Source organism: Crinia signifera, chromosome 2, assembly GCF_055691185.1.
Source record: "Crinia signifera chromosome 2, ASM5569118v1, whole genome shotgun sequence".
In the NCBI taxonomy this organism is placed as follows: Eukaryota; Metazoa; Chordata; class Amphibia; order Anura; family Myobatrachidae; genus Crinia; species Crinia signifera.
In genome coordinates this window covers 324,955,699-324,983,034 of record NC_139218.1, presented here as the reverse complement: position 1 = coordinate 324,983,034, position 27,336 = coordinate 324,955,699, and the positions used below count along the sequence as shown (strand labels likewise).

Sequence of the window (27,336 nt, the reverse complement as noted above, 5' to 3'; positions counted from 1 at the left end):
TATTTTAATTAAAGAGCACCAAAGAAGAGTTCACGTCAAATAAACTATTCTGTATTGGTTTACTGTGTAATACGCTGCAATGGCACAATTGAAGAAATCTGCTGGGAAGCAGAGGCCTTACAAGGTAAAGTACATCTAACTATTATGTAAATATTTGTTACTTATCTTGGAGACTTTCCCAGGTTTGCTTTAAGGGTAAAGGGCACAACAAAAATGTGACAGGAGGCACTGTGCAGAAATAGATATATTGGGCCAAATGTAATAGGGTGTGAGAATCAGAAAGTGAGAGATTTTGGGAGAGTTCTCCAATTTTCTTAAAGCAGCAATCATATACACTGAAAAAAGCAGGTTGATTTTGCCGTGAAATTGATTGCCGCCTTAAAGAAAAATGGGAAAACTCTCCCAAAATCTCTCGCTTTCTGATTCTCACAGCCTATCCTATTTGGTCCATAAGATCTATAACAAGATTTTTTTTGGGGGGGGGTTAAATTACAGTAATACAGCATTTAATAAATATATGTGTGGTAATAAGACCTAAATTGTCAAATAAAAATAGGACAATATGTGATTCCCGCCACTGCCTGAACTCCTGGGTTTCTTATCTGGAAGTCCCCCTGTGCATGTGCAGAGAAGCTAGAGGCTGTGGTACATGTTTATTTCCATACAAAAAAGGGCCCCATTCGAACCTGCTTGCTGGGCTGCGAGAGTTTGCAGCCCAGCGAGCAGGTAGCCATCGCCCTACTGCCCTGCAAAATACCGCCTATAAGGGCAACTCTGGAGGGGGGGGGGCACCTTTATTGATGCGGTCTCCACTCCTCCAGAGTCCCAGCCTGGGCTGACCAGCCACAGGGATGAATGCTTTGTTAGGAGGAACTTGCGTAAAAAGTTTCCCCTGTCTGTGGCATTACCCTGTTGGCTGTTTGGACCCGGTGCTCATTTTTCCCCCGTATTTTGGGAACCAGGGCCGGCCCTTGAGCCTGGTACTTGTTTTAGAAAATCTGGGGATCCCCTATGTTTTTTGTCCACTGAATCTCTGAAACCAGGTCTGGTTCTTTGAGCCCGGGGCTGGTTAGGCTCAGGAGGGGGGACCCCACATCATTTTTTTCCAAATCTTTACTTATACACATTTTTTGGGACAGAACCATGCACAGATCTCACTGGTCTGTGCATGGTTGTCTCATACTCGCCATGTTGGTCTATTTGTTTTGCGATTTTTGGTAACGTTTTCCAAATATTGCATCCTATTAAATTTGTGAGTTGTATACTTTATACTGGGAAAACATCTGAATGTGAATTGAAGTGTGAGAAAAAAAGTGCCATTCTTACCGCAATTTGCATCCTATTACATTGGCGATTTTCAGAAAACATGCGCATTTGCCGTTTTTTTTTTACTAAAAAGTCAAAATAGAAGGTGGATGTTCATGGCTGGCATGGGCATGAGGATCTGAACGAAATTCTTAATGAGCAGTTGTTGGTTTTGTGCCCTGGCTGCCACTAGATGGCACCTGATCGAGCAATTTATCTGTTGCTCAGTTCAGCTACGCAGTATTAATATTTTGTTCTGTTATTTTTGCTAGCAACTAGATATAGAATCATTTATGGATTGTCATCATTCTGTGTCTCCTTAGAGTACTATATTACTGTATGATAAATAAGTGACATGGAAAATTGCTTCATTTAAATTAAATACAATTAAGAGTTCCCCTCAGCAGCTGGTTGGGTACATATTCCTTCAGAACTCCTCCAGGGGCGCAGTGCAGTGTTTATGTAAAGTACTGAGCTCAGCGAGCTTCTGTGTGACCGCCAACACAAAGACCTGTGTGTGTAAGCTGGCATTACTGCACTCCAAATTACATTCTGCTCAGAGAGGAACTGATGATTCTATTTGTTGATTAAAATACACCGAATAATCTGAACAAAAATTTATGTTAATAAAAAAACATCATCTTACAGGAGGAAAATGTCATGCTTCATCATGTGTCTCGCTGTGCTGGTGGTGCTGACCCTCATCCTCCTGTACAGATGGTACAGGCAGAGTCAGATACTGGAGAACCTCACAGATAAATATGTCTTCATCACCGGTTGTGACTCTGGATTTGGGAACATGCTGGCGAAGAAGCTGGACAAACGTGGAATGAAGGTTCTGGCTGCCTGTCTGACGGAGACAGGAGCTGAGAACCTGAAGAAGGAGACCTCCAGCAGGCTGCAAACCGTAAAACTGGATGTTTCTGACACTGAAAGTGTGAGCTCTGCTGCCAAGTGGGTATCAAATGTTGTTGGAAATAAAGGTAATATTATAATTTTTCTTTCCAGTCCTACTGAACTGATAGCACTGATAGTATTTGCTACAGGTACATGTCAGTGTCTTTATGTTTTGATGAGGTTTTTATTAGGGATGTGCACCGGCCACTTTTCGGGTTTTGGTTCTAGATTTCCTTCAGGTTTTGGGTTCTAATGGGTTTTGCCAAAACCACCCTTCTGGGTTTTGGGTCCTGACTCTTTTGAAAAAAGCATAAAAAAAACGCTAAAATCGAAGAATTTTTTTTTTTTTTTGCTTCTACGCTATTATTAACATCAATAACATTAATTTTCACTCATTTCCAGTCTATTCTGAACACCTCACAATATTGTTTTTAGGTCAAAAGGTTGCTGGGTGACTATGCTAAGCGATGCACGTGGGCAGCACAAATACTGGACTGATATGGCACACTTAGCACACCTAGACTGATATGGCACACTTAGCACACCTAGACTGATATGGCACACTTAGCATCACCCCTGGCTTGATACGACACACTTAGCATCACCCCATGTCTGATAAGGCACACCTAGCATCACCCCTGGGCCTGGACTGATATGGCACATGTAGAATCACCCCTGGATTGATACGGCACATTTAGCATCACCCCTGGACTGGCAGGATACACTTAGCATCACCACTAGACTGATACCACACACCTAGCATCACCCCTGGACTGATATGCACAGGTAGCATCACCCCTGGACTGATGTGGCACATTTAGCATCACCCCTCTACTGATACGGCACAAGTAGCATCACCCCTGGTTTTTATTTTAATAAAAAATGTGGGCAGCGCCCCATGACTGATACTAGACACTGGGCAGCACAGCTGGACTGATTTGGGACACTGGGCAGCATAGCTGGGCTGATACCAGGCAGCCATGCAGCAATTTTTTTTACACAGAGTCCCTTAGTTGTCCCCCACAGCAGTCCCATATAACAGCCCCCGTTAGTAGTGCCCCATAATAGTACCCTTAGTAATGCCCCCTTAGTAGTTGTACCTTCAGTAGTTGTACCCAGGCCACTCAGTAGTTCCCCCTTAGTACCCTATCATTTTCATCAGCCCCCATAAAGTTAGGCAGCCTGTTAGTTCCTCCTTTAGTTTATCTTTCACCCCTTGTAGTGGGCCGCCTAGGTGAGTAGTTCATGTCCTGGGTGTGTAGTGGTGAGGGTGAGAGTAATACATAATGGGGCGGCACACCTGACTTGGATCCTGTGCATACCAATGGCTGTCAGAAAGCCTGATTTACCCTAAAAGTGCATGCTATTTCACAGACTTGTTACTTGCAATAATATTCTTCAACACGGTCACATGATTATACTATAAAGAAATGAGTAGTGTCTGAGAAAGTTACTGAGATTTTATAGGTGATTAAATGCCCCTAATTCCAATTTTCTATCCTTCAGGACTCTGGGGCCTGGTGAATAATGCTGGTTATAGTTTGGGTATGGCCCCTAATGAGTGGCAAAAAATTGAAGATTACACCAAGGTTCTGAATGTGAATTTGCTTGGTATGATCAATGTGACGCTGCACCTGCTGCATCTTGTCCGAAAAGCCCAAGGGCGCATTGTTAATGTAGCCAGTGCTGTGGGAAGACTCTCTACAATAGGCGGAGGATATTGCCCATCTAAGTATGGTGTAGAAGCCTTCTCAGACAGCCTAAGGTGAGTTACCATAATCTGTTAGCTGATCACTGCTGATTGGGTACTTTATGCAGGCGCAGATTGGGAACTAAGTGGCCATTGAAAAATTTCAAGAAATGTCCTCACGTGAGCGGCACCAAATCTAATGTAGGTAGAACCAACGCCAAAGTAGGCAGGATTGCTACATCATTACAACAGTGGGGAAGATGTTGGCAGCCTAGTGACCCCCAGACCTTTATTCTGCTGTGACAACCACAAACCTCCACATGTCACATAGTACCCCACCTCCCCCTACTGAGACCGAGCACAGACCCCAAACCCTGCATTAAGCAGACAGCTCATTACCGTAATCTAACGAATATCTGTTTCCAATTGTAAAGTTAAATGGAATATGCCACGCTATATAAGAAACTGTAAATAAAGAATACATTTGCAGTGTCGGGTACTCCGCTCTGTGAACCGGTAAAGATTGTCTGCGTGGTAGACACTACTCTGGGCAGGGCCATATCTTTTTTTTTTTTAATGGTCAATGGCTGACCAGTGGCCTGGCATGTACTTCCGCCTCCCGGGAACCTTCCCTGTAAGGTCTATAGCCAATCCACCCCTGACTGTATGTATAGGTGCAAACCATCGCCTATGTCTCAAGTAGACAGTTCCAGCTACAGTAAGTCCTCATACACCTTTCACTATGTGGCACAAGATGCAAGACACAACTTAAATGATCTGCTGCAGGTAGTGATAACTTGGCTTTTTTACTTCTTCCTAAATGTAGATTTTTATTTGTATTACAGTCACAAAGGAACTGGTTGTAGATTAATGATACATAGCGCAAGGCATGTTTCTTATGTAGCGCAGCAGATTCCGTCGCGCTTTACAATAGTAGACAGTGATAGAACAAACTGGGTAACAACAGACAAACATGGAGGTAGGAGGGCCCTGCTGCAAGCTTACGATCTATATCAAACCTCTGTCTTTATTCTTTCTACACAGGTCAGTAGCTGCATACACTGCTAGTGTCCTAGGTACCTGTGTATTGTCATTTTGTCACATCTGAGATTGTAAATAAATGTATATTATATGAAAAAGTCTATCAGATGAAGCATGGCATGGCTTAAACACAATGTAGTGCTTAGGGAATATGTGTATCAGGGCATATCTGTATGACGAGGCGAATGCATGAGGAAAACGTCTTCATTGTGATTAACCCCTTCCCGACATTTGACGTACATTTACGTCATGGCCGGGATGTACTTCCCGACGCATGGCATAAATGTACGTCATGGATTTAAACTGTCACCGCGTCTATAGACGCGGTGACAGTTTGGAGATGTCTGCTGTCCCTGACAGCAGACATGTCCCAGCATGTCCAGGGGGGGCGGCGATGCCTCCCCCCCGTCGGCGATCGCTGTGATTGGCTGTTCAAATGTGAACAGCCAATTACAGCGTTTTCTGTGTACCGGCGAATAACGTTCGCCGGTGACACAGGGATCGGTGGTGATTGGTGCTGTAAAGTACAGCACCAATCACCACGGGGTGTAAGGGTGACACTGGTGTCACCCCACCTCACCCCACCCACCCCCAAAGGCCGTGATTGGTTCGTCGGACCGACGGACCAATCACAGCCATGGAGGGTGATTTAAACTAACGGTGACTGCACTGCAGACGCCATTCCGGTCTGGAATTGCGTGCAGTGCGGTCACCGTGCCTATCTGCCGTGATATACTGACCTGATCCTTGCAAATACTTACCTGATCACTGCTTGTAGCGTGCTGGATGCTTCCTGGATCTTGTGACTTCTTGTGACTTCCTGTGTTGTGCTGCTGCAGTGTGATAGAGTTATAGATAGAGAGATAGAGAGAGATAGAGAGAGATAGAGAGAGATAGTGACAGAGAGTGCTATATTTTGTGTCTGCTGCCCCCCCCCCCCTGTTGTGCTGATCAGTATATCTGTGCTGATCAGCAACTTTTTGGGGGTGCTGGGTTTTTTTTTATATATATATACAGCTGTGCTGCGTGTGCAACTGACTGCTGCCCCCCCTTTTGTGCTGATCAGTATAAATTAACTGATCAGCAACTTTTTGGGGGTGCAGAGTTTTTTTTTTATATATATACCTGTCAGTGCTGCTGCTGCAGTGTCATAGAGTGATAGATAGTGAGAGATAGAGAGATAGAGAGAGATAGTGACAGAGAGTGATAGAGAGTGCTATATTTTGTGTCTGCTGCCCCCCCTTTTGTGCTGATCAGTATATCTGTGCTGATCAGCAACTTTTTGGGGGTGCAGAGTTTTTTTTTATATATATACCTGTCAGTGCTGCTGCTGCAGTGTCATAGAGTGATAGATAGTGAGAGATAGAGAGATAGAGAGATAGAGAGATAGTGACAGAGAGTGATAGAGAGTGCTATATTTTGTGTCTGCTGCCCCCCCTTTTGTGCTGATCAGTATATCTGTGCTGATCAGCAACTTTTTGGGGGTGCAGGGTTTTTTTTTTATATATATACCTGTCAGTTGCTGCCAGTTGCACTGTCAGTTGCACCAAAGGTTGTGCACCTGCTGCCCCTCACTGGTAATCAGTGTCGCATCAGTGATCACCTTTTTTTTTTTGAGGGTGCTGTGGGGTCTTTTTTTAATTTTTTTTTTACACACACTGTGATTTTGTGGGTGTCCTGTGGCCACTGTGCGCTGATCAGTGACGTACATCACTGATCAGCTTTTTCGGCACAGGGTTGATCTATTTTTTTTTTTTGCTCAAATTCCTGTTGCCTTTGAGCGCTGTTCAGTGACGGACGTTACTGACCAACATCTGTGCTCAATTTTTGGCGCAGGACCTTTTTTTTTTTTTTTAACCCCTTCAATTTTTTTTTTTTAACCCCTTCAATTTTTTTTTTTTAACCCCTTCATTTTTTTTTTTTTGTATAAAGTATTTTTTTTTTCTGCACTACATACACACTACACACTACATACCCCCCCGGGTTGAAATAAAGTTTGTACCCCCCCTACACTATACACGTGTTGAAACATTTCACTACCAGAAAAACAAAAATAAAAATGGCATCCCAAATGTCATCCCAAATGTCATCCCAGTCATCCAGAAGAATGTATTCAGCGGAGGAGGCATATGCCATGCTTGCCTCTGACTCTGACACAGCCAGTGATGCAAGCGGGGAATTTGAAGGATTCATCTTAAGCTCCTCTTCCTCCTCTAGTGATGAGGGACCCCCTCAAAGACGCCCCCGTAGCGCAGCTGAGACCCCCCCCCCCAATAATTGATCTCGTATGGACCCCACCACCAGACAATTTTGAGCCCCAGGTTCCTGAGTTTTTGGCCATCCCAGGAATCCAATTTGATTCCACAGGTCTCAGAGAAATTGACTTTTTCAAATTATTTTTCTCTGATGATTTTATAAATTTAATGGTGGACCAAACTAATTTATATGCCCAGCAGTTTATTGCTCAAAACCCCACGTCATCATTTGCTAGGTGGACCCCTGTAGATGCAGTAGAAATGATGACGTTTTGGGGTCTGGTGTTTCATATGGGCATAGTAAAAAAGCCAGAAATTAGGCAATATTGGAGTACAGATGTTCTGTACAGCACCCCACTTTACCGTATGGCCATGACCCGGACTCGTTTTGAGTTAATCCTTAAATTTTTGCATTACAACGATAATGCACAGTGCCCACCCAGAGATGATCCCACCTTTGACCGGCTATTCAAAGTCAGGCCGGTCATTGATCATTTCAGTGCCAAATTTGCAGAGATGTACATCCCAGATAAATTCATTTGCATAGACGAGTCCCTTATACATTTTAAAGGAAGGGTTAAATTCCGCCAGTACCTTCACAATAAGAGGGCAAGGTATGGCATAAAAATGTATAAGCTGTGTGAAAGCACCTCAGGGTACACCCACAGGTTTAGGGTATATGAAGGGAAGGATTCAAGAATTGAACCGCCAGAATGCCCCCCCTCCCTCGTAGGTGTTAGTGGAAAAATTGTCTGGGATTTAGTGCACCCCTTCCTGGATAAAGGTTATCCCCTCTATGTGGATAACTTTTACACTAGCATCCCCCTGTTTAAGGCCCTTGGTTCAAGAGGTACAGCAGCTTGCGGTACTGTGCGCAAGAACCAAAGAGGCCTCCCAAAAACGCACATTGCCCAAGTAATGAGAAGGGGTGAAAGCAGGGCACAATCCACCGAAAATATGTTGTTGGTCAAATATAAGGACAAGAGGGATGTCCTTATACTGACAACAATTCACGGAGACAGTACCACCTCCGTTCCTGTACGAGGTACCAGTACCCACACCTCAAAACCTAATTGTATCCTGGATTACAATAAGTACATGGGCGGAGTGGATCTTTCAGATCAGGTACTGAAGCCGTACAGTGCCCTGCGGAAAACAAAAATCTGGTACAAGAAGCTGGCCGTGTATATCATCCAGATGGCACTGTATAACGCTTACGTGCTATTCCGTTCTACCAGCCAGAGGGGGACATTTATGCACTTTCAAGAGGAAGTCATAAAGGGCCTAATATTTGGGAACCAGCAGGCAGAGGGCCCCAGTACTTCTAGTACTGGCCCCCATATTGTACCAGGGCAGCATGTTCCTGATGAAATCCCCTCCACTGGAAAAAAGGGCAGGACACAAAAAAGGTGCAAAGTTTGCTATAAAAAGGGAATAAGAAAGCAAACTATTTTCCAGTGTGACACTTGCCCCGACAAACCCGGCCTATGTATAAAGGAGTGTTTTAAAATATACCACACATCTATGGATTATTAGGTTCATCATTTCACCGTGCTTCGGGGGTCTTGCTAATGCCACATAGCACCCACCATTCATTCCACCAGAATCTGAGCCGCAAAATCCAAAAATCACTCCTTCCCTTCTGAGTCCTGCCATGCACCCAACTGGTATTTTTTGGTCACATGTGAGGCATTGCCGTACTCGGGAGAAATTGGGGCACAGATTTTGGGGTGCTTTTTCTCCTTCATACCTTATGAAAATGAAAAATTTTGAGCCAGAACTGCATTTTTGTGTAAAAAAATGTAATTTTTCATTTGCACAGCCCAGTTGTATCAAAATTGGTGAAACCCCTGGTGGTTTGAAATGTACACTATACCCCTAGATGAATTCCCTGAGGGGTGTAGTTTGCAAAATGGGGTCACCTGTGGGGGGGGGTTCCACTGTATTGGTGCTTTGGGGGTCTTGCTAATGCGACATAGCACCCACCAACATTCCACCAGAATCTGTGCTGCAAAATCCAAATATCACTCCTTCCCTTCTGAGTCCTGCCATTTTTTGGTCACACATGAAGCATTGCCGTACTCGGGAGAAATTGGGGCACAGATTTTGGGGTGCTTTGTCTCCTTCATTCCTTGTGAAAATGAAAAATTTTGAGCCAGAACTGCATTTTTGTGTAAAAAATTTAATTTTTCATTTTCACTGCCCAGTTGTACCACAATTGGTGAAACCCCTGGGGGTTTGAAATGTACATTATACCCCTAGATGAATTCCCAGAGGGGTGTAGTTTGCAAAATGGGGTCACTTGTGGGGGGCTTCCACTGTATTGGTGCTTCGGGGGTCTTGCTAATGCGACATAGCACCCACCAAAATTCCACCAGAATCTGAGCTGCAAAATCCAAAAATCACTCCTTCCCTTCTGAGTCCTGCCATTTTTTGGTCACACATGAAGCATTGCCGTACTCGGGAGAAATTGGGGCACAGATTTTGGGGTGCTTTGTCTCCTTCATTCCTTGTGAAAATGAAAAATTTTGAGCCAGAACTGCATTTTTGTGTAAAAAATTTAATTTTTCATTTTCACTGCCCAGTTGTACCACAATTGGTGAAACCCCTGGGGGTTTGAAATGTACATTATACCCCTAGATGAATTCCCAGAGGGGTGTAGTTTGCAAAATGGGGTCACTTGTGGGGGGCTTCCAGTGTATTGGTGCTTCGGGGGTCTTGCTAATGCGACATAGCACCCACCAAAATTCCACCAGAATCTGAGCTGCAAAATCCAAAAATCACTCCTTCCCTTCTGAGTCCTGCCATGCACCCAACTGGTATTTTTTGGTCACATGTGAGGCATTGCCATACTCGGGATAAATTGGTGCACAGATTTTGGGGTGCTTTTTCTCCTTCATACCTTATGAAAATGAAAAATTTTGAGCCAGAACTGCATTTTTGTGTAAAAAAATGTAATTTTTCATTTGCACAGCCCAGTTGTATCAAAATTGGTGAAACCCCTGGGGGTTTGAAATGTACACTATACCCCTAGATGAATTCCCTGAGGGGTGTAGTTTGCAAAATGGGGTCACTTGTGGGGGGCTTCCACTGTATTGGTGCTTTGGGGGTCTTGCTAATGCGACATAGCACCCACCAAAATTCCACCAGAATCTGAGCTGCAAAATACAAAAATCACTCCTTCCCTTCTGAGTCCTGCCATGCACCCAAATGGTATTTTTTGGTCACATGTGAGGCATTGCCGTACTCGGGAGAAATTGGGGCACAGATTTTAGGGTGCTTTGTCTCCTTCATTCCTTGTGAAAATGAAAAATTTTGAGCCAGAACTGCATTTTTGTGTAAAAAAATGTAATTTTTCATTTGCACAGCCCAGTTGTATCAAAATTGTTGAAACCCCTGGGGGTTTGAAATGTACACTATACCCCTAGATGAATTCCCTGAGGGGTGTAGTTTGCAAAATTGGGGCACTTGTGGGGGGCTTCCACTGTATTGGTGCTTTGGGGGTCTCGCTAATGCGACATAGCACCCACCAAAATTCCACCAGAATCTGAGCTGCAAAATACAAAAATCACTCCTTCCCTTCTGAGTCCTGCCATGCACCCAAATGGTATTTTTTGGTCACATATGAGGCATTGCCGTACTCGGGAGAAATTGGGGCACAGATTTTGGGGTGCTTTGTCTCCTTCATTCCTTGTGAAAATGAAAAATTTTGAGCCAGAACTGCATTTTTGTGTAAAAAATTTAATTTTTCATTTTCACTGCCCAGTTGTACCACAATTGGTGAAACCCCGGGGGGTTTGAAATGTACATTATACCCCTAGATGAATTCCCTGAGGGGTGTAGTTTGCAAAATGGGGTCACTTGTGGGGGGCTTCCACTGTATTGGTGCTTCGGGGGTCTTGCTAATGCGACATAGCACCCACCAAAATTCCACCAGAATCTGAGCTGCAAAATACAAAAATCACTCCTTCCCTTCTGAGTCCTGCCATGCACCCAAATGGTATTTTTTGGTCACATGTGAGGCATTGCCATACTCGGGAGAAATTGGTGCACAGATTTTGGGGTGCTTTTTCTCCTTCATACCTTATGAAAATGAAAAATTTTGAGCCAGAACTGCATTTTTGTGTAAAAAAATGTAATTTTTCATTTGCACAGCCCAGTTGTATCAAAATTGGTGAAACCCCTGGGGGTTTGAAATGTACACTATACCCCTAGATGAATTCCCTGAGGGGTGTAGTTTGCAAAATGGGGTCACCTGTGGGGGGGGGTTCCACTGTATTGGTGCTTTGGGGGTCTTGCTAATGCGACATAGCACCCACCAACATTCCACCAGAATCTGTGCTGCAAAATCCAAATATCACTCCTTCCCTTCTGAGTCCTGCCATTTTTTGGTCACACATGAAGCATTGCCGTACTCGGGAGAAATTGGGGCACAGATTTTGGGGTGCTTTGTCTCCTTCATTCCTTGTGAAAATGAAAAATTTTGAGCCAGAACTGCATTTTTGTGTAAAAAATTTAATTTTTCATTTTCACTGCCCAGTTGTGCCACAATTGGTGAAACCCCTGGGGGTTTGAAATGTACATTATACCCCTAGATGAATTCCCTGAGGGGTGTAGTTTGCAAAATGGGGTCACCTGTGGGGGGGGTTCCACTGTATTGGTGCTTTGGGGGTCTTGCTAATGCGACATAGCACCCACCAACATTCCACCAGAATCTGTGCTGCAAAATCCAAATATCACTCCTTCCCTTCTGAGTCCTGCCATTTTTTGGTCACACATGAAGCATTGCCGTACTCGGGAGAAATTGGGGCACAGATTTTGGGGTGCTTTGTCTCCTTCATTCCTTGTGAAAATGAAAAATTTTGAGCCAGAACTGCATTTTTGTGTAAAAAATTTAATTTTTCATTTTCACTGCCCAGTTGTACCACAATTGGTGAAACCCCTGGGGGTTTGAAATGTACATTATACCCCTAGATGAATTCCCAGAGGGGTGTAGTTTGCAAAATGGGGTCACTTGTGGGGGGCTTCCACTGTATTGGTGCTTCGGGGGTCTTGCTAATGTGACATAGCACCCACCAAAATTCCACCAGAATCTGAGCTGCAAAATCCAAAAATCACTCCTTCCCTTCTGAGTCCTGCCATGCACCCAACTGGTATTTTTTGGTCACATGTGAGGCATTGCCATACTCGGGATAAATTGGTGCACAGATTTTGGGGTGCTTTTTCTCCTTCATACCTTATGAAAATGAAAAATTTTGAGCCAGAACTGCATTTTTGTGTAAAAAATGTAATTTTTCATTTGCACAGCCCAGTTGTATCAAAATTGGTGAAACCCCTGGGGGTTTGAAATGTACACTATACCACTAGATGAATTCCCTGAGGGGTGTAGTTTGCAAAATGGGGTCACTTGTGGGGGGCTTCCACTGTATTGGTGCTTTGGGGGTCTTGCTAATGCGACATAGCACCCACCAAAATTCCACCAGAATCTGAGCTGCAAAATACAAAAATCACTCCTTCCCTTCTGAGTCCTGCCATGCACCCAAATGGTATTTTTTGGTCACATATGAGGCATTGCCGTACTCGGGAGAAATTGGGGCACAGATTTTGGGGTGCTTTGTCTCCTTCATTCCTTGTGAAAATGAAAAATTTTGAGCCAGAACTGCATTTTTGTGTAAAAAATTTAATTTTTCATTTTCACTGCCCAGTTGTACCACAATTGGTGAAACCCCGGGGGGTTTGAAATGTACATTATACCCCTAGATGAATTCCCTGAGGGGTGTAGTTTGCAAAATGGGGTCACTTGTGGGGGGCTTCCACTGTATTGGTGCTTCGGGGGTCTTGCTAATGCGACATAGCACCCACCAAAATTCCACCAGAATCTGAGCTGCAAAATACAAAAATCACTCCTTCCCTTCTGAGTCCTGCCATGCACCCAAATGGTATTTTTTGGTCACATGTGAGGCATTGCCATACTCGGGAGAAATTGGTGCACAGATTTTGGGGTGCTTTTTCTCCTTCATACCTTATGAAAATGAAAAATTTTGAGCCAGAACTGCATTTTTGTGTAAAAAAATGTAATTTTTCATTTGCACAGCCCAGTTGTATCAAAATTGGTGAAACCCCTGGGGGTTTGAAATGTACACTATACCCCTAGATGAATTCCCTGAGGCGTGTAGTTTGCAAAATGGGGTCACTTGTGGGGGGCTTCCACTGTATTGGTGCTTTGGGGGTCTTGCTAATGCGACATAGCACCCACCAAAATTCCACCAGAATCTGAGCTGCAAAATACAAAAATCACTCCTTCCCTTCTGAGTCCTGCCATGCACCCAAATGGTATTTTTTGGTCACATGTGAGGCATTGCCGTACTCGGGAGAAATTGGGGCACAGATTTTAGGGTGCTTTGTCTCCTTCATTCCTTGTGAAAATGAAAAATTTTGAGCCAGAACTGCATTTTTGTGTAAAAAATTTAATTTTTCATTTTCACTGCCCAGTTGTACCACAATTGGTGAAACCCCTGGGGGTTTGAAATGTACATTATACCCCTAGATGAATTCCCTGAGGGGTGTAGTTTGCAAAATGGGGTCACTTGTGGGGGGGTTCCACTGTATTGGTGCTTCGGGGGTCTTGCTAATGCGACATAGCACCCACCAAAATTCCACCTGAATCTGAGCTGCAAAATACAAAAATCACTCCTTCCCTTCTGAGTCCTGCCATGCACCCAAATGGTATTTTTTGGTCACATGTGAGGCATTGCCATACTCGGGAGAAATTGGTGCACAGATTTTGGGGTGCTTTTTCTCCTTCATACCTTATGAAAAGGAAAAATTTTGAGCCAGAACTGCATTTTTGTGTAAAAAAATTAAATTTTTCATTTGCACAGCCCAGTTGTATCAAAATTGGTGAAACCCCTGGGGGTTTGAAATGTACACTATACCCCTAGATGAATTCCCTGAGGCGTGTAGTTTGCAAAATGGGGTCACTTGTGGGGGGCTTCCACTGTATTGGTGCTTTGGGGGTCTTGCTAATGCGACATAGCACCCACCAAAATTCCACCAGAATCTGAGCTGCAAAATACAAAAATCACTACTTCCCTTCTGAGTCCTGCCATGCACCCAAATGGTATTTTTTGGTCACATGTGAGGCATTGCCGTACTCGGGAGAAATTGGGGCACAGATTTTGGGGTGCTTTGTCTCCTTCATTCCTTGTGAAAATTAAAAATTTTGAGCCAGAACTGCATTTTTGTGTAAAAAATTTAATTTTTCATTTTCACTGCCCAGTTGTACCACAATTGGTGAAACCCCTGGGGGTTTGAAATTTACATTATACCCCTAGATGAATTCCCTGAGGGGTGTAGTTTGCAAAATGGGGTCACTTGTCGGGGGGTTCCTAACTTTTAGCATCTTATGGTGCCTAGAAACCTACATGGTGCCTAAAAAATAATCTCATAAAAAGGAGGCTCCAAAATCAAGTAGGTGCTCCTTCTATTATGAAGCCTGTGGTTTGGTCAACGTGCACACTCGGGCCACATATAGGATATTTATGAAAACAAAAGAATTGGGGGAATCAATTTTTAGTCACATTTCTCTAGTAAAATGTACTGTGTTCCTTAGAAAAATGTATTAAAATTGAAAATCTGCAAAAAAAATGAAATTTTGAAATTTCACCTACACTTTGTTTTAATTCCTGTGAAACACCTAAAGGGTTAACAAACTTCCAAAATGCTGTTTTGAATACTGTGAGGGGTGCAGTTTTTGAAATGGCATAATTTATGGGGGTGTCTCACATACAAGTCCCTCAAAGTCACATCAGAACTGAACTGGTCCCTAAAAAAATCAGTGTTTGAAATTTTCTTGAAAATTTTAGAATTTGCTATTCATATTTTAAGCCTCCTAGTGTCCAAAAAAATTAAAAGGAGGTTGAAATAATGATGGCAACATAAAGTAGACATATGGTCTATGTTAGTTATTAACTATTTTGAGTAGTATGATTATTTGTCTCACAAGCAGAAAATTTAACATTTTGAAAATTGCAAAATTTTCCATTTTTTTATGACATTTTGGTATTTTTCACAAAAAAACACAGACTGTATCGACGAAAATTTACCACTAACTTGAAGTACAATGTGTCACGAGAAAACAATCTCAAAATCACTGGGATAAGTAAAAGCAAAAAAAAGTTATCCCCACTTAAGTGATACATGTCAGATTTGAAAAAAAGGGCTCTGTCAGGAAGGCAAAAACAGGCTGCGGCGGGAAGGGGTTAATAATACAGATATAAATCCCAATGAAGAAGTCTTTATGAGAGATGAAATGCTTTGGGCAGTCTTGTGCTTTGGTTTTGATTTTATCATTGTGTTTTGGTTTTGCATAACCACTCTCAAATGTTTTGGTTCAAAATTTGGATTTAAAATCTTGGGTTTTGGATTATTGTTAAATTAGGCCCTAAGGGGGAATATGCAATCTGGGATCTCGGCTGTCAATCCCCGCAGACAGCCGTGATCCTGGCCCGTTTGCGGTCAGAACGAGCGCATAACGACAGACAGGATTCAATTTCCCGCCTGCCGATGGGCGCAAAGGGGGTTTTGGCGACAGCTTCTGAAGTCAGGCCCATTCTGTCGTGATCCCGCATCAATGCTGTCGTTATTGACAGCATTGAATAGGGAGCTGCCGCTATTTCCCACTCGGAAATAGCGGTGGCACATTGCATAACCCCCCTATGTGCAGTAATAAGTAGGATACATAAATTGGACACGATCACTCTATCGGATGAGCAAACCTATGACACAGGCTCATTATGGTCTTCCTTCCTGTAGGAAGTCCCCCTTTTTTCTCTCAGATAGGAATAGATAAGGGGGCATTAAACAAAAAAAGACCATCATAATGCAGTATAGTAAATCATATAAAATTAACACATTTATTACAGAAACGTGATTTACGCCTTCGAATGTGCTGGTAATTTCATTTATATGAGTAAAACCAAGAGGAATCTCAATATCTGTTTATCAGAACATGTATATAATATTAGGAAGGTTTTGGAAACACATTCAGTTTCAGCCCATATTAAATTATCACATAATAATAATAATAATAATAATAATAATAATAATAAAAGCCCTTTGTTAAGAAATTTAGGGTATTCAACAGTAATAACAGGGGTGCATTAATAAGGATATATAACGACACCTCTTCCGATCTTTGAGTTGAAGTCACTGATCCCTTTGGGACTAAATAGTGACTTTGAACTCAAATGTTTTCTTGAATAGAGCACTTCTTCATGGTTCTTTTATATTTATCCTTACCCATCTTACTGATGTATGCCTTTTTCTCTTTTTTGTTATTTATGGATTATATATTGTGTTTTGCAGACATCTCCCTTTAAAATATCATGGCTAATGATGGACTTCCACCATCACTATAAGACTTTTAGCTCTGGAACTTAGCTTGAAGTGGGGCAGCTGTGCAGGACTCTCGGCGTATATGCGGCAGCTCAGTGGAACTTCTGGCGGAAGTGTACCTTTTCTTCCGGAAATTCTGGTGAAATCCGGTGCCGCATCTTGTAATTATTTTTGTAAGTTATAAGGGGTATAAAAGTGGTTCACTATGGACTATCTACCACACTTCTGAAAAAGGACCATAGGTCCAAAACGTGTAAAGTGTGATACTTGCTTTCCCAGATGCGGCTATTATTGGCGGTTCATTCCTGTCCCTATTGGAGGATCTATAACGGTATTGCAGGCCTTCCTATCTTGGTGTTGTACATCATCACCTAGGGGGACTTGGAATGCTTACATTTCTGCTGTAGCAGCTTCCCTATGGGAATTTATTTGTGCTTTTTTTATCATCTTCACATTGTGAGTTTTATGGAATTTTAAATGTCTCTGTTTCATATAATACTCCACTATGATGATCTTTTTTTATTTTATGCCCCCTTATTGATTCCCATCCAGGGGGGAAAAGGGGGCACTGTCCCTACAGGCGGGAAGACCATAACAAGTCTGTGTCATATGTTTGCTCATCCCATAGTGTGATCGTTACAAAGGCCCTTATTCTGATCGGTGTGGCCGGATCCGAATATGCGGCCAGCACTGTGCGTCCTAAACCCCGCCTTCCATACGGATCGGCAACTCCGTCCGTACGCGGTAAGAAGTTGTCCGAACGGACCGCACGTGTATTTCTCATGAATACACCTCCTCCATCTCAGGGAACCTCCCCCATCATTCGATGGTCGCAGACCATCGAATGCAGGACCGAGTGGTTAGGCAGCTCCCGCAACCTCAGACCACACGGTCATTTCTCCGTGCAAAAGCAGGGATCTGGGCGGGCAGCTGACATCCGGCAATGTCATATGTCCGCCCCCTACACGTGCGTCACGACCGCATTACCATACGTACGCCCAGCGTTTGCATGGGAACGCCCATGAAATGCGGGGTGTAAACATATGGTAATGAGCCCAAACAGCCCTTCACGCCCCTCTCCACCCCTGTTCGTAGTGTACATATTTCATGCGGAATGTCGCCGTGCGTCCCGCTCACACATGCGCAGAGACGCCTCTGCACATGCGCAGACACAAAACATCGGCGGCACGAACGCACGCGGATATTACCGCACCAACCAGAATAAGGGCCAAAGTTATGTATCCTACTTTTTACTGCCCTTGAGGTGTGATGTTCTAGGGAAGCACTATTTGGTTGCACACTTTCTTTGACTTTATACTTATCTCATACGGGTCAGATGTACTAAGTGATACAATGGAGAGTGATAAACCAGCCAATCAGCTCCTACCTGTCATATTTCAAACACAGCCTGTGACATGGCAGGTAAGAGCTGATTGGCTGGTGGTTTATCGCTCTCCATTTTATCACTTTTCAAGCTAAGTACATCTGGCCCAGGGTTTAACAATCACTATAGGTGTAACTGCTGGCTACATAACCTTTGTGTCTGCGCTCTGTATTCAGTAAACTTCTGTATATGTTAGTAATCGAGTCAGCCATAAATTTGAGGTCATGAAGTGTGCCAGTTCAATCTGATTCCAAACTGAATCATTTAGCAATGCCTGCACTGAGAAAGAAAGTAGCTGATATACAGTACAGTATTCATATTAGCACTTTCATTGAAACAACCATTCCACACACTGCTCTTAAAACATTAACATTTGCTGAATAGTGAAGAGAAAATCTATATCATACATCCTGCTTTCATATTAATAACTTATGTTTCCTCTACAGAAGGGAAATGCGTCACTTTGGGGTGAAAGTTTCCATCATAGAACCCGGGACTTTTCAAACAATGATTATAGTACATGACATTCATGTAAATAACCTGAAACGTCTGTGGGAAAATCTCCCTACAGAAGTGAAAGACAGCTATGGGCAGCACTACTATGAGCAATGTAAGTTGGTAAATTAACTTAATTTGTTGATCTTAACACAGGGTTGCCGACTTATAAATGCTCCTCTCCGGGAGAAGCCCGGAGAGGAGACTGTCCTTACCCGATCGGGGGGCGGGGCTTGACTGTGACGTCATTAAGCCCCGTCCCCATTACGGAAAACAGGAAAAATGACTGATCTCTATGGAGGGGGCGGGGCTAAAATGACGCGATTGTGCCATTTTAGCCCCGCCCCCTCCTCTGAGACCCGCGGATTGCGGCATTTAAATGCAGCGATTCGGGGGGCTCAGGGGGGTCCCCCAGATTCCGGGAGGATTGCCCACCCTTCCGGGGGGCCGGGAGGAGGACCCGATTTTCGGGAGACTCCCGGGAATTCCGGGAGGGTCGGCAACCCTGTCTTAACATTCCTTACTTAGTCAGGCACACATAGGCGTGCGCACGGGGGGTGCCGAGGGTGCACAGGCACCTCCTAATGACCTGACCCGTCAAGCACTGCATATATTTTTTTAAATAGAGCCTGGAGCTCTGAAAGCACTTTCTCCGACTGACACCTCACATAACAGTCTGACCGTGCGCACAGGAAGTGCTATCAAGAGCCGAGACAGGGGATCTCGGCTCCTGCAGCCTGCCAGCGCTTCCTGTGTGCGGTCAGGTCCACCACCGGCTCCCGAGTCCCGCCTCTCCTGAGAGCCTGGAAGCCACAACCCCCTCACAGTCCGCACCGGGTCTGTTATCCACAGTAGGGATGGCTGCTGTAGGTGGAGGACGTGGTCCAGGGCACGTGATGATGTCAGCAGCAGCTCTGTCTCTGCCAGACACTCATGAATCATTTTTCCCCTGCCTGCGGCTGCTAGCTAGGGCATGTGATGCATACACAGGTAAGTGGTGTGGCATGGGTGCAAAGAGGGGGAGTGTACAAATATCAGAGCCATGACATCTGCCACACCAACCTGGCCGAGAAGCACCAGGTTTTTTTTTTATATTGATAAGAAAAGGTAAATACAGGCAGTCTTAGCTTTTGATCCAGGATGGAGGCACAGGCCCTACACGTTTGGTCTATCAAGACTTCATCACTTGATAAAGTCAGGATAGACGAAACGCGTTGGTGCTGTCAATTATTAATTAAAAAAATTTCTCTTTTTTAAAAACTTTTTCCTCTTCTCTTTTATTGAATTAATTTTTTTTATGTATACTTATATTCATTGTCTTTTAAATTGTACATCATTGTGAAAAACTTTTTTACTTTAATAAATACTTATATATTTATACACTTATATATTGTGTGTATATATATATATATATATATATATATATATATATATATATATATATATATATATATATATATATGAAGAACACATACATGGGATTCAAATAAAACCTTTGGTCTTTATTTTGTAAAGCATGTCTCAGGATACCAGATCAATTTCTCAGGCAAGTGTAGTTACAGGCAGCAACATACATACAGGTAATCACAGAATATAACAGACTCTTGCAAATGCTCCAATGGTCCCTACCATCAGGGCAGGTGACAGGGGGGGGGTCAAAGGGGACACCTGTACCGGGCCTCAAGCTTGTGAGGGGCCCCAAGGTTCTGAGGCACTCAGGGGCTGTAAGCATAACTACTGCAGTGTAGTGCCTAGCAATGGTTTATAATGGCACCACCGCCTGTAAGGGTACGTATTTGGACCCTCCTCCGGTATTAGTGAACATTAATTATGTTTCTTTTGTAACAATAAAAAAAACACATTCGATATGCAGTATACCAAAAAAAAAATTTCTCAAAGGGGTGGGGTTAGGGGGGTCCACCAGAGGTATCAGTGTACCGGGCCCCAAAATTTCTGTTGCCGGCCCTGCCTACCATACAGTAGCCCACACCCCGCCTATCACTTGGGCAGCTAATCCACCATCAAGTGCAATTTCCCTTTGCCTTGGAAACCCTTATATCAGGAGATCACATGTGCTGCTGATTTCCCAACCTTGTTTCTGCTACAGCTCCAAAATATATAAAAGGTACTTGTTTCCCAGCACGGCGCCCGTCGGGTCCCATCGCATACCATTAGTCAAGGTATGCGATGGGACCCGATCTGACCCGATATTAGGGTTTTAAGAGCTTCCTATACAATTTTAACATTGCGTCGCATCGCATGCCATTACAATGGCATGCGATGCGACGCGATTACACCCGATTTTACATTGTACAGGCACCCTGATGGGTGATTACTATGTTAAAAGCACCCCCAGACCCCCCCCCCCCCCACCAGACACACTATCAGAGCCAGCCCGAAGCGTGGTGAGCGCAGCGAGCCCGCGAGAGGCGGCGGTACGCGTCCTCCGACCTTTTTATACCCCCACTATCCACGTCGGCATTGATTTTATATAGTGGGGCGAGCGCAGCGAGCCACCGAGCCTGAAGCGCGGCGAGCCCCGCAAGGGGACGCCGAATACATGTGAAGTTATCCGCGTCCCCTCGCGGGGCTCACTGCGCTCGCCACGCTTCGGGCTCGGTAGCTCGCTACGCTCGCCACACTATATAAACTCTACTCCACGCCGACGTGGATAGTGGGGGTATGAAAGGTCGGAGTACGCGTACCGCCGCCCCTCGCCATGCTTCGGGTTGGCGTTCATAGTGGTGGTGGTGTTAACAAAGGGGGTGCATATAACATAGTAATCACCCATTGGGTGCATGTACACTTAAAAAATCGTTTTGATCGCATCGATCGCAATGGCATAAGATTAAAATTGTGGGTGCCGTGCTAGGAAACAAGTATATATATATATATATATATATAGAGAGAGAGAGAGAGAGAGAGAGAGAGAGAGAGAGAGAGAGAGAGAGAGAGAGAGAGAGAGAGAGTAAATGTAGGTAGTAGACTGGTACTTTAGTGAAAAATTTTAATGAGACAAAACATTGAATAGGATCTCAAGAACCGACGTTTCGGGATCTTGTGTGCCACGTTTTCAAGGTGAGAGAACGGACCACCCACATCTCTCTCTCTCTCTTTCTCTCTCTCTCTATATATATGTACAGTATATGTTCAAAAATACTCCTCCATTTCAAGATGCACAGAGCCTTTTTTCAAGGTTGCCTTGAGAAAAGAACGTGGGTATCCTGAAATGTCAGAGCATTTTGGTTACATTATTTATACTATCTATTTCAATTTTTTTGCTTTGCAATGTCTATTTTACACTGCATACTACTTTGAGCTGAGAGCAACAGAGCACTGTTGTATAATTATTGTCTTCTAAATTTCCCTATGTATGAATTGTGCAACAACAGCTATGTTTTAACTCTCGTGTCTGCTGTTCCTACAGATGTTAAAGGATTAGAAAGTTTATCAAAATCAGCCAGTCCAAGTGCTTACAAGGTCCCAGACTGCATGGAACATGCTGTGACTGCTGTAAACCCCTGGACAAGATACTCTCCTGGCTGGGACAGCAAACTCTACTTCCTCCCTATGTCCTACCTCCCTACTGTCATATCTGACTATGTGCTGTGTCGCTCAGCACCCAAACCAGCTTGTACATAGTTAAATGGTAACCAAACAGTACAAGTTTAGCAACAATATGATATGATCTCATATTTCTAATCAGCATTTGCGTCACCAACAAACAATTTATTCATTTAAAAAATAATCTGTCTAACAATATGTTTAGAAAGAATACATTTGTACTGCATGTGGTTCACATTAATCTGTGAATAGGAAAGGTACAATAAAAAATGGCAATAATATTAAATGCAAAACATACTTCAAATAAAATTAGCAGGTGTTTCCATACTGTAAATAAAGACATCAGAGGCAGTGACGGAACTTGTAGGTGGGCCCAGGTGCAACAATATAATTTAGGCCCCCCCTCCTCCACCTCAACCCAAGTTCCCAATACACAACATGGCAGTGGGTGACAGGGAGAGACAGAGGATGACAGGGAGAAGAAGGGGGTGACAGCGAGAAGCAGGTGAGTTACTGGGAGAGACAGAGGATGACAGAGAAGCAGAGGGTGACAGAGAGAAGCAGGAGGTGACAGCAAGAGACAGAGGATGACAGAGAGAAGCAGAAGGTGACAGTGAGAGACAGAGGATGACGGGGAGAAGCAGAGGGTGACAGCAAGAGGCAGGGGGTGACAGAGAGAAGCAGGAGGTGACAGCGAGAGATGGAGGATGACAGGGAGAAGCAGGGGGTGACAGCGACAGGCAGGGGGTAACAGCGAGAGGCAAGGTGAGGAAGAGTGTGATAGTCCAAAACAGTGGGTGATGGAATTAGGGTGTCAGGGGCACCTGCTGCACCAATGATAGTTCCGCCTCTGATCAGAGTGTTCACCCGGCATACAGTAATATGTTATATATTAAAAATGCCCATACTCGTCCCCCCTCCCCTTGCCGGCACACACACACCTGTAGAGTCAGCCTTATCCAACCAGCCCAACTCCATCTCAAAGCCCCACGGGATGTAAATATGGATAGTTGGTAGTTAGGATATGTTGGTTTCCACATGTATTATTTGCACAATAGAAAGGCTGGAACAAGTGTGCACTGATGATAATTAATATTACATTGTGTGGATAGAAGACAGGTATACAGTTAAGATTGGTACAATTTTGTAAATTGCAATTATTTTTATGCACACAATAGCCTTTATTCAGAGCTGATCGCAATACAATTTTTTGGGGGAAAATGGGCAAAACCATGTGCACTGCAGGTGGGGCAGATGTAACATGTATAGAGAGAGTTAGATTTGTGTGAGTTCTTTTGTTTCTGTGCAGGGTAAATACTGGTTGCTTAAGTTTTACAATGCAATTTAGATTCCAGTTTCAACACACCCCACCCAAATTTAACTCTCTCTGCACGTTAGATCTGCCCCACCTGCAGTGCACATGGTTTTGCCCATTTTCCAAACAAATTTGTACTGCAATCAGATCTGAATAAGGGCCAACTACAGATGAAGGACAGCATCAGGCCATGTTCAGTACTGGGAGTCATTGCTTTGCTGCAGGCATCACACTTGGGCAGAGGTCAGCGGTAGGGTTGCCAATCCTGGAGCATTTTTCAATCCCGGAATTCGGGATTGAAAAATGTCCGATCCCGAGATTCCCGGGATTGGCTTCCCTAATTAAAAAACCCACCCTGGCCGTCCCGCATATTTACTTACATGTGCGGTGCGGTGCAGCCGGGAGGGTGGTCGGCGAAGCTGGGAGGGTGGCCGGCCGATTACTGATGCCGGGAGGCGGGCAGGTGAGTGAGCGTCCAGCAGAACGATCCAGGTGCCAGGCAGGCAGGATCCAGGAGCCAGGTGGGCAGGCGATGATGTCATGCTGCGCGCCCAGGACGGGTCTGTGCAGCTGCTTGACCTGTGCAGCATGACCTCTGGCCTCGTCACGCTGCGCAGAGCCATAATGCCAGGGAAGGGAGAAGCCGGGCAGCATCTGAGCACACGCTCAGACACTGCCCAGCATTAAACTGCGCATGCGCAGTCTAATCCCGAAATCCCGGGATTGGAAACTCCAATCCCGGGATTGAAATCCCGGCGTTTTAGGGGCCACCCTAGTCAGCGGTGACACTATAGAAATCATCACTAAATCATTGAGTTAATGCTTATATTTCAATGATGAACTTCTGTGATTAATGCTCAGCAAATTATTTTGATAAGCTAAATGGAGTGGTCATTTATATGCAGCATTTAAAAAAAAGTTAAATTAAAATTGTGAACCATATTGTATATTTGTAATACAAATGCCGGAGAACCTGTTGTATACATAGGGATTCTGAAATATCTTCAATCTTGGACGTTTTCGGACGTGTTTCACCCATGCAGATTTTAATTTATAAAAAGTCAAATCTGCATTGTCGAATGTGGCTGCTAGATTGTCAAATCTGTGGCCGCTTTCAACAAAATACACGTGTATCATCAAGTTTTTTGCAGATCCGTGAGTTTTCCGACTGTCGGACCATTTCCGATAGTTGAAGATTGAATAGCTTTGGTCGAATTAGCCGATATTTCCAACTGTTGGAAAGAGATTGAATACACCCCATACTGATAACAGGGGCAGACTTATCAAAGCTTGAGAGTGATAAAGAACCAGCCAATCATCTCATGTCATTATAAAGGCTGTGTTTGACACTAATACCCCTTTTACACCGCCGAAAAATCCGGGTCAGCGGCGGGTCAGACCCGGATCTTCGGCCGTGTAAATCCCTAACGCCGTGTCCCTTTACACGGGACTTCTACCCAGGTCCTGACCTGGGTAGAACACGGCTAGGACCTGGGTAGAGGGCGGTGTAAATGGGAACGCCGGGTTGGATGACCCGGCTCCCATTTACATGAATGGGGAACGTCTAACCTGCGGACCGCAGCGTCCGCAGGTTGGACGGGTTGTCAGCCTGACACTGACAGCCGGCGCTGCTGTCTGCTATACCCTGCAGACAGCAGCGGCAGCGGGGGAGGGAGGTTAACGGATGCCTGTGTGCGGCATCCATTCACCTCCTGTGCGACGGCGGGGGGTGCGCGCGGTGACTGGGGGCAGCCCAGCAGCTTACCTTAGTGCTGGGCTGCCCCCAGCAGCGTTCCGGTCCGGCGGCGGCGGTGATTGGCGCTTGGAGATGACATCATCCTGTCATCTCCAAGCACCGGGAGGGGAGGGGGGTGCGGGCCGGGCTGTCCGCCTGGTGTAAATTGCACTAAACGCCGGGTCGCACCCGGCTTGAACCTGGGTCTAAAAAAGCCGGGTGCGACCCGGCGTTTTGGTGTAAAAGGGGTATAACATTGCGGCTTGCAATATAGGATATCTTGTTGCAACTCTATATTTGCTGTGATATTTCTTTTCTTCTTGTTCAGCACAACATACAATAAATGCAATAAATTCCAAATGCAATTTGACCTTGTGTGAATTCATCCCTAAGCATATAAGTACTGGAATGGCTGCAACGTGTAGGAACTACGCATATTTATTGTCTATACCTGCAATGCAAAATGGTTTTGCCCATATGCACAGTTACTGTACAGTACTTGCTTTTTTGCACTTTACATCCATTAGGCTTATTATAATACATAGAATCGGGCTTATTATACGCTGGTAAAAAAAAATCTGGTACGTCCTCATCTTTGCGGCCACCGCTAGGCCAGTTATGTTAGCTCGCTTCACTCACTGCGCTTAGGGCTCGGTGGTTCGCTCTGCTCTGCTTCGCTCACCACAACTTTACTAAAGGTAATAGATGGTGACGTGGACACAGGAGGGGGGCGTGGACCCAGGGTGGTGGCGTGAACCCAGGGTGGAGGCGTGGACCCAGGGTGGAGCTGCCGCCGTACAGTATGTAAGTTCCGTAGTGTAACCGGAGGCCACAAAGATGAGGAAGTACCAAAAATCCTTAAGCAGATAAGTAAAATTAAAGTTGCGAAGCTCAGCCATGATAATATAGTTTCATATATACTGTACCATCTTCATTTTAAAATACTATCCATGAAGTTTGCTCCCCATCTTATTAAAGGTATCTCAGTTGATTAATCCACTGTCATTCCACCTGGAACTGCCGTCTGCCTTAAACCATCTCATCCACTTACAACTGCATTAGTGTTCAAGATCAAGCATTGGAGCTTAACAACATTCATAACATATCCTGACAAGCCATTCATAGGAAGTTTAGAGTTCACCCTCGACAAGATCACACATCGCTATACAGCGCTGTGTTTGCTGAGCGATCTGTCATTGCCAGTGTTCTCCGGAGCATGATAGATTTACCATGCATGCATGCTCTACATAGCCCACCAATAGAGATGCCCATGGCCCCGCATTGCTATCGCTATGGCCCCTACATATGAAGCGATGTGGGTCATTATCTAAGTGATCTAGTCAAATTAAGTCAGAACACTTAGAAAATGATAAAAGATCGCTACATTCGCAGGCCCCATAATAACTACAGCAACTCTTGGCCGTTTCTGTGTCCCTTGCTGCAGTCCTTGTCCTTTGTGCTGGAAGTTCCCACAAGTAGTGGGTGCACGTTACTGCAGCCAGGTTATATACATTCATTAGATGGCTCATGGGGCGAGATTTAATGGTGCGCCATTTTTTGTCTTTTGCGATTAAATAAAATCGCACATTTTATAGGATGTGATTTGGGGGGGCGGGGGGGAGCACACTTTTTGCCACCAATCTGCACATTCTGTCGTGGCAATTTTTAGTAACACTTCAATTCGCATCCAGATGTTTTCCCATTATAAAGTATACAATTTGCAAATTTAATGGGATGCGATTTTTGGTAAACTTTACTAAAAATCGCCAAACAAATAGACCAGGTTCTGACAGGCGAATTTGACAGAACCATGCACAGATAATTCAGATCTGTGCATGGTTCTGTCTTAAAAAATGTGTAAAAGTTAAAAAAAAAAAAAAAAATAGCGCCCCCATCCCCCCGCCCCCCCCTCTTGAGAATAATCAGCCCTGGCTTATTGAGCCGGACCTGGTTCCAAAATTACAGGGGGACAAAAAGCATAGGGGTCCCTCATATTTCTGAAACCAGCCCCGGTCGATTGGACTGGTCATGGTTCCAAAAATACTGAGGACAGAAAAACTGGGGGTCCCCCGTATTTTGGAACCAGCAAGGGATCCAACAGCCAGGGGACACTTTTTACCTAAGGTCCCCCTGGCCGTATCATGCTCCCCGTGGCTGGTCGTCCCTGGGGGAGTGGGGACTCCCCCAAAAAAGGGGTTTCCGCCCCGGCTTCACCCATCCAGGGCGTGTGTGGGTGGTGGACGCCGGGCTGATACATGT

The 27,336-nt window shown here is 44.5% G+C and overlaps 1 protein-coding gene across 1 annotated transcript; it reads left to right on the top strand.

Moving 5' to 3' along the window:
• Window positions 1-1,740: 1,740 nt before the first annotated feature.
• Window positions 1,741-25,447, top strand: LOC146057720 (retinol dehydrogenase 7-like). The gene is made up of 4 exons (XM_083169322.1): window positions 1,741-2,288; window positions 3,709-3,967; window positions 18,415-18,578; window positions 21,891-25,447. The coding sequence occupies exons 1-4, from the start codon at window positions 1,961-1,963 to the stop codon at window positions 22,103-22,105; spliced, it is 966 nt and encodes a 321-aa protein (XP_083025448.1). The 5' UTR covers window positions 1,741-1,960; the 3' UTR covers window positions 22,106-25,447.
• The last annotated feature ends 1,889 nt before the right edge of the window (window positions 25,448-27,336 follow it).

What these genes read in the sequence shown, in the direction of transcription:
- LOC146057720 (XM_083169322.1), top strand. Translation starts at nt 1,961, where the DNA reads ATGTCATGCTTCATCATGTGTCTCGCTGTGCTGGTGGTGCTGACCCTC. An exon ending in AAATGTTGTTGGAAATAAAG is followed by an intron (nt 2,289 to 3,708) that starts GTAATATTATAA and finishes TCTATCCTTCAG; the next exon opens with GACTCTGGGGCCTGGTGAAT. An exon ending in GCCTTCTCAGACAGCCTAAG is followed by an intron (nt 3,968 to 18,414) that starts GTGAGTTACCAT and finishes TTTCCTCTACAG; the next exon opens with AAGGGAAATGCGTCACTTTG.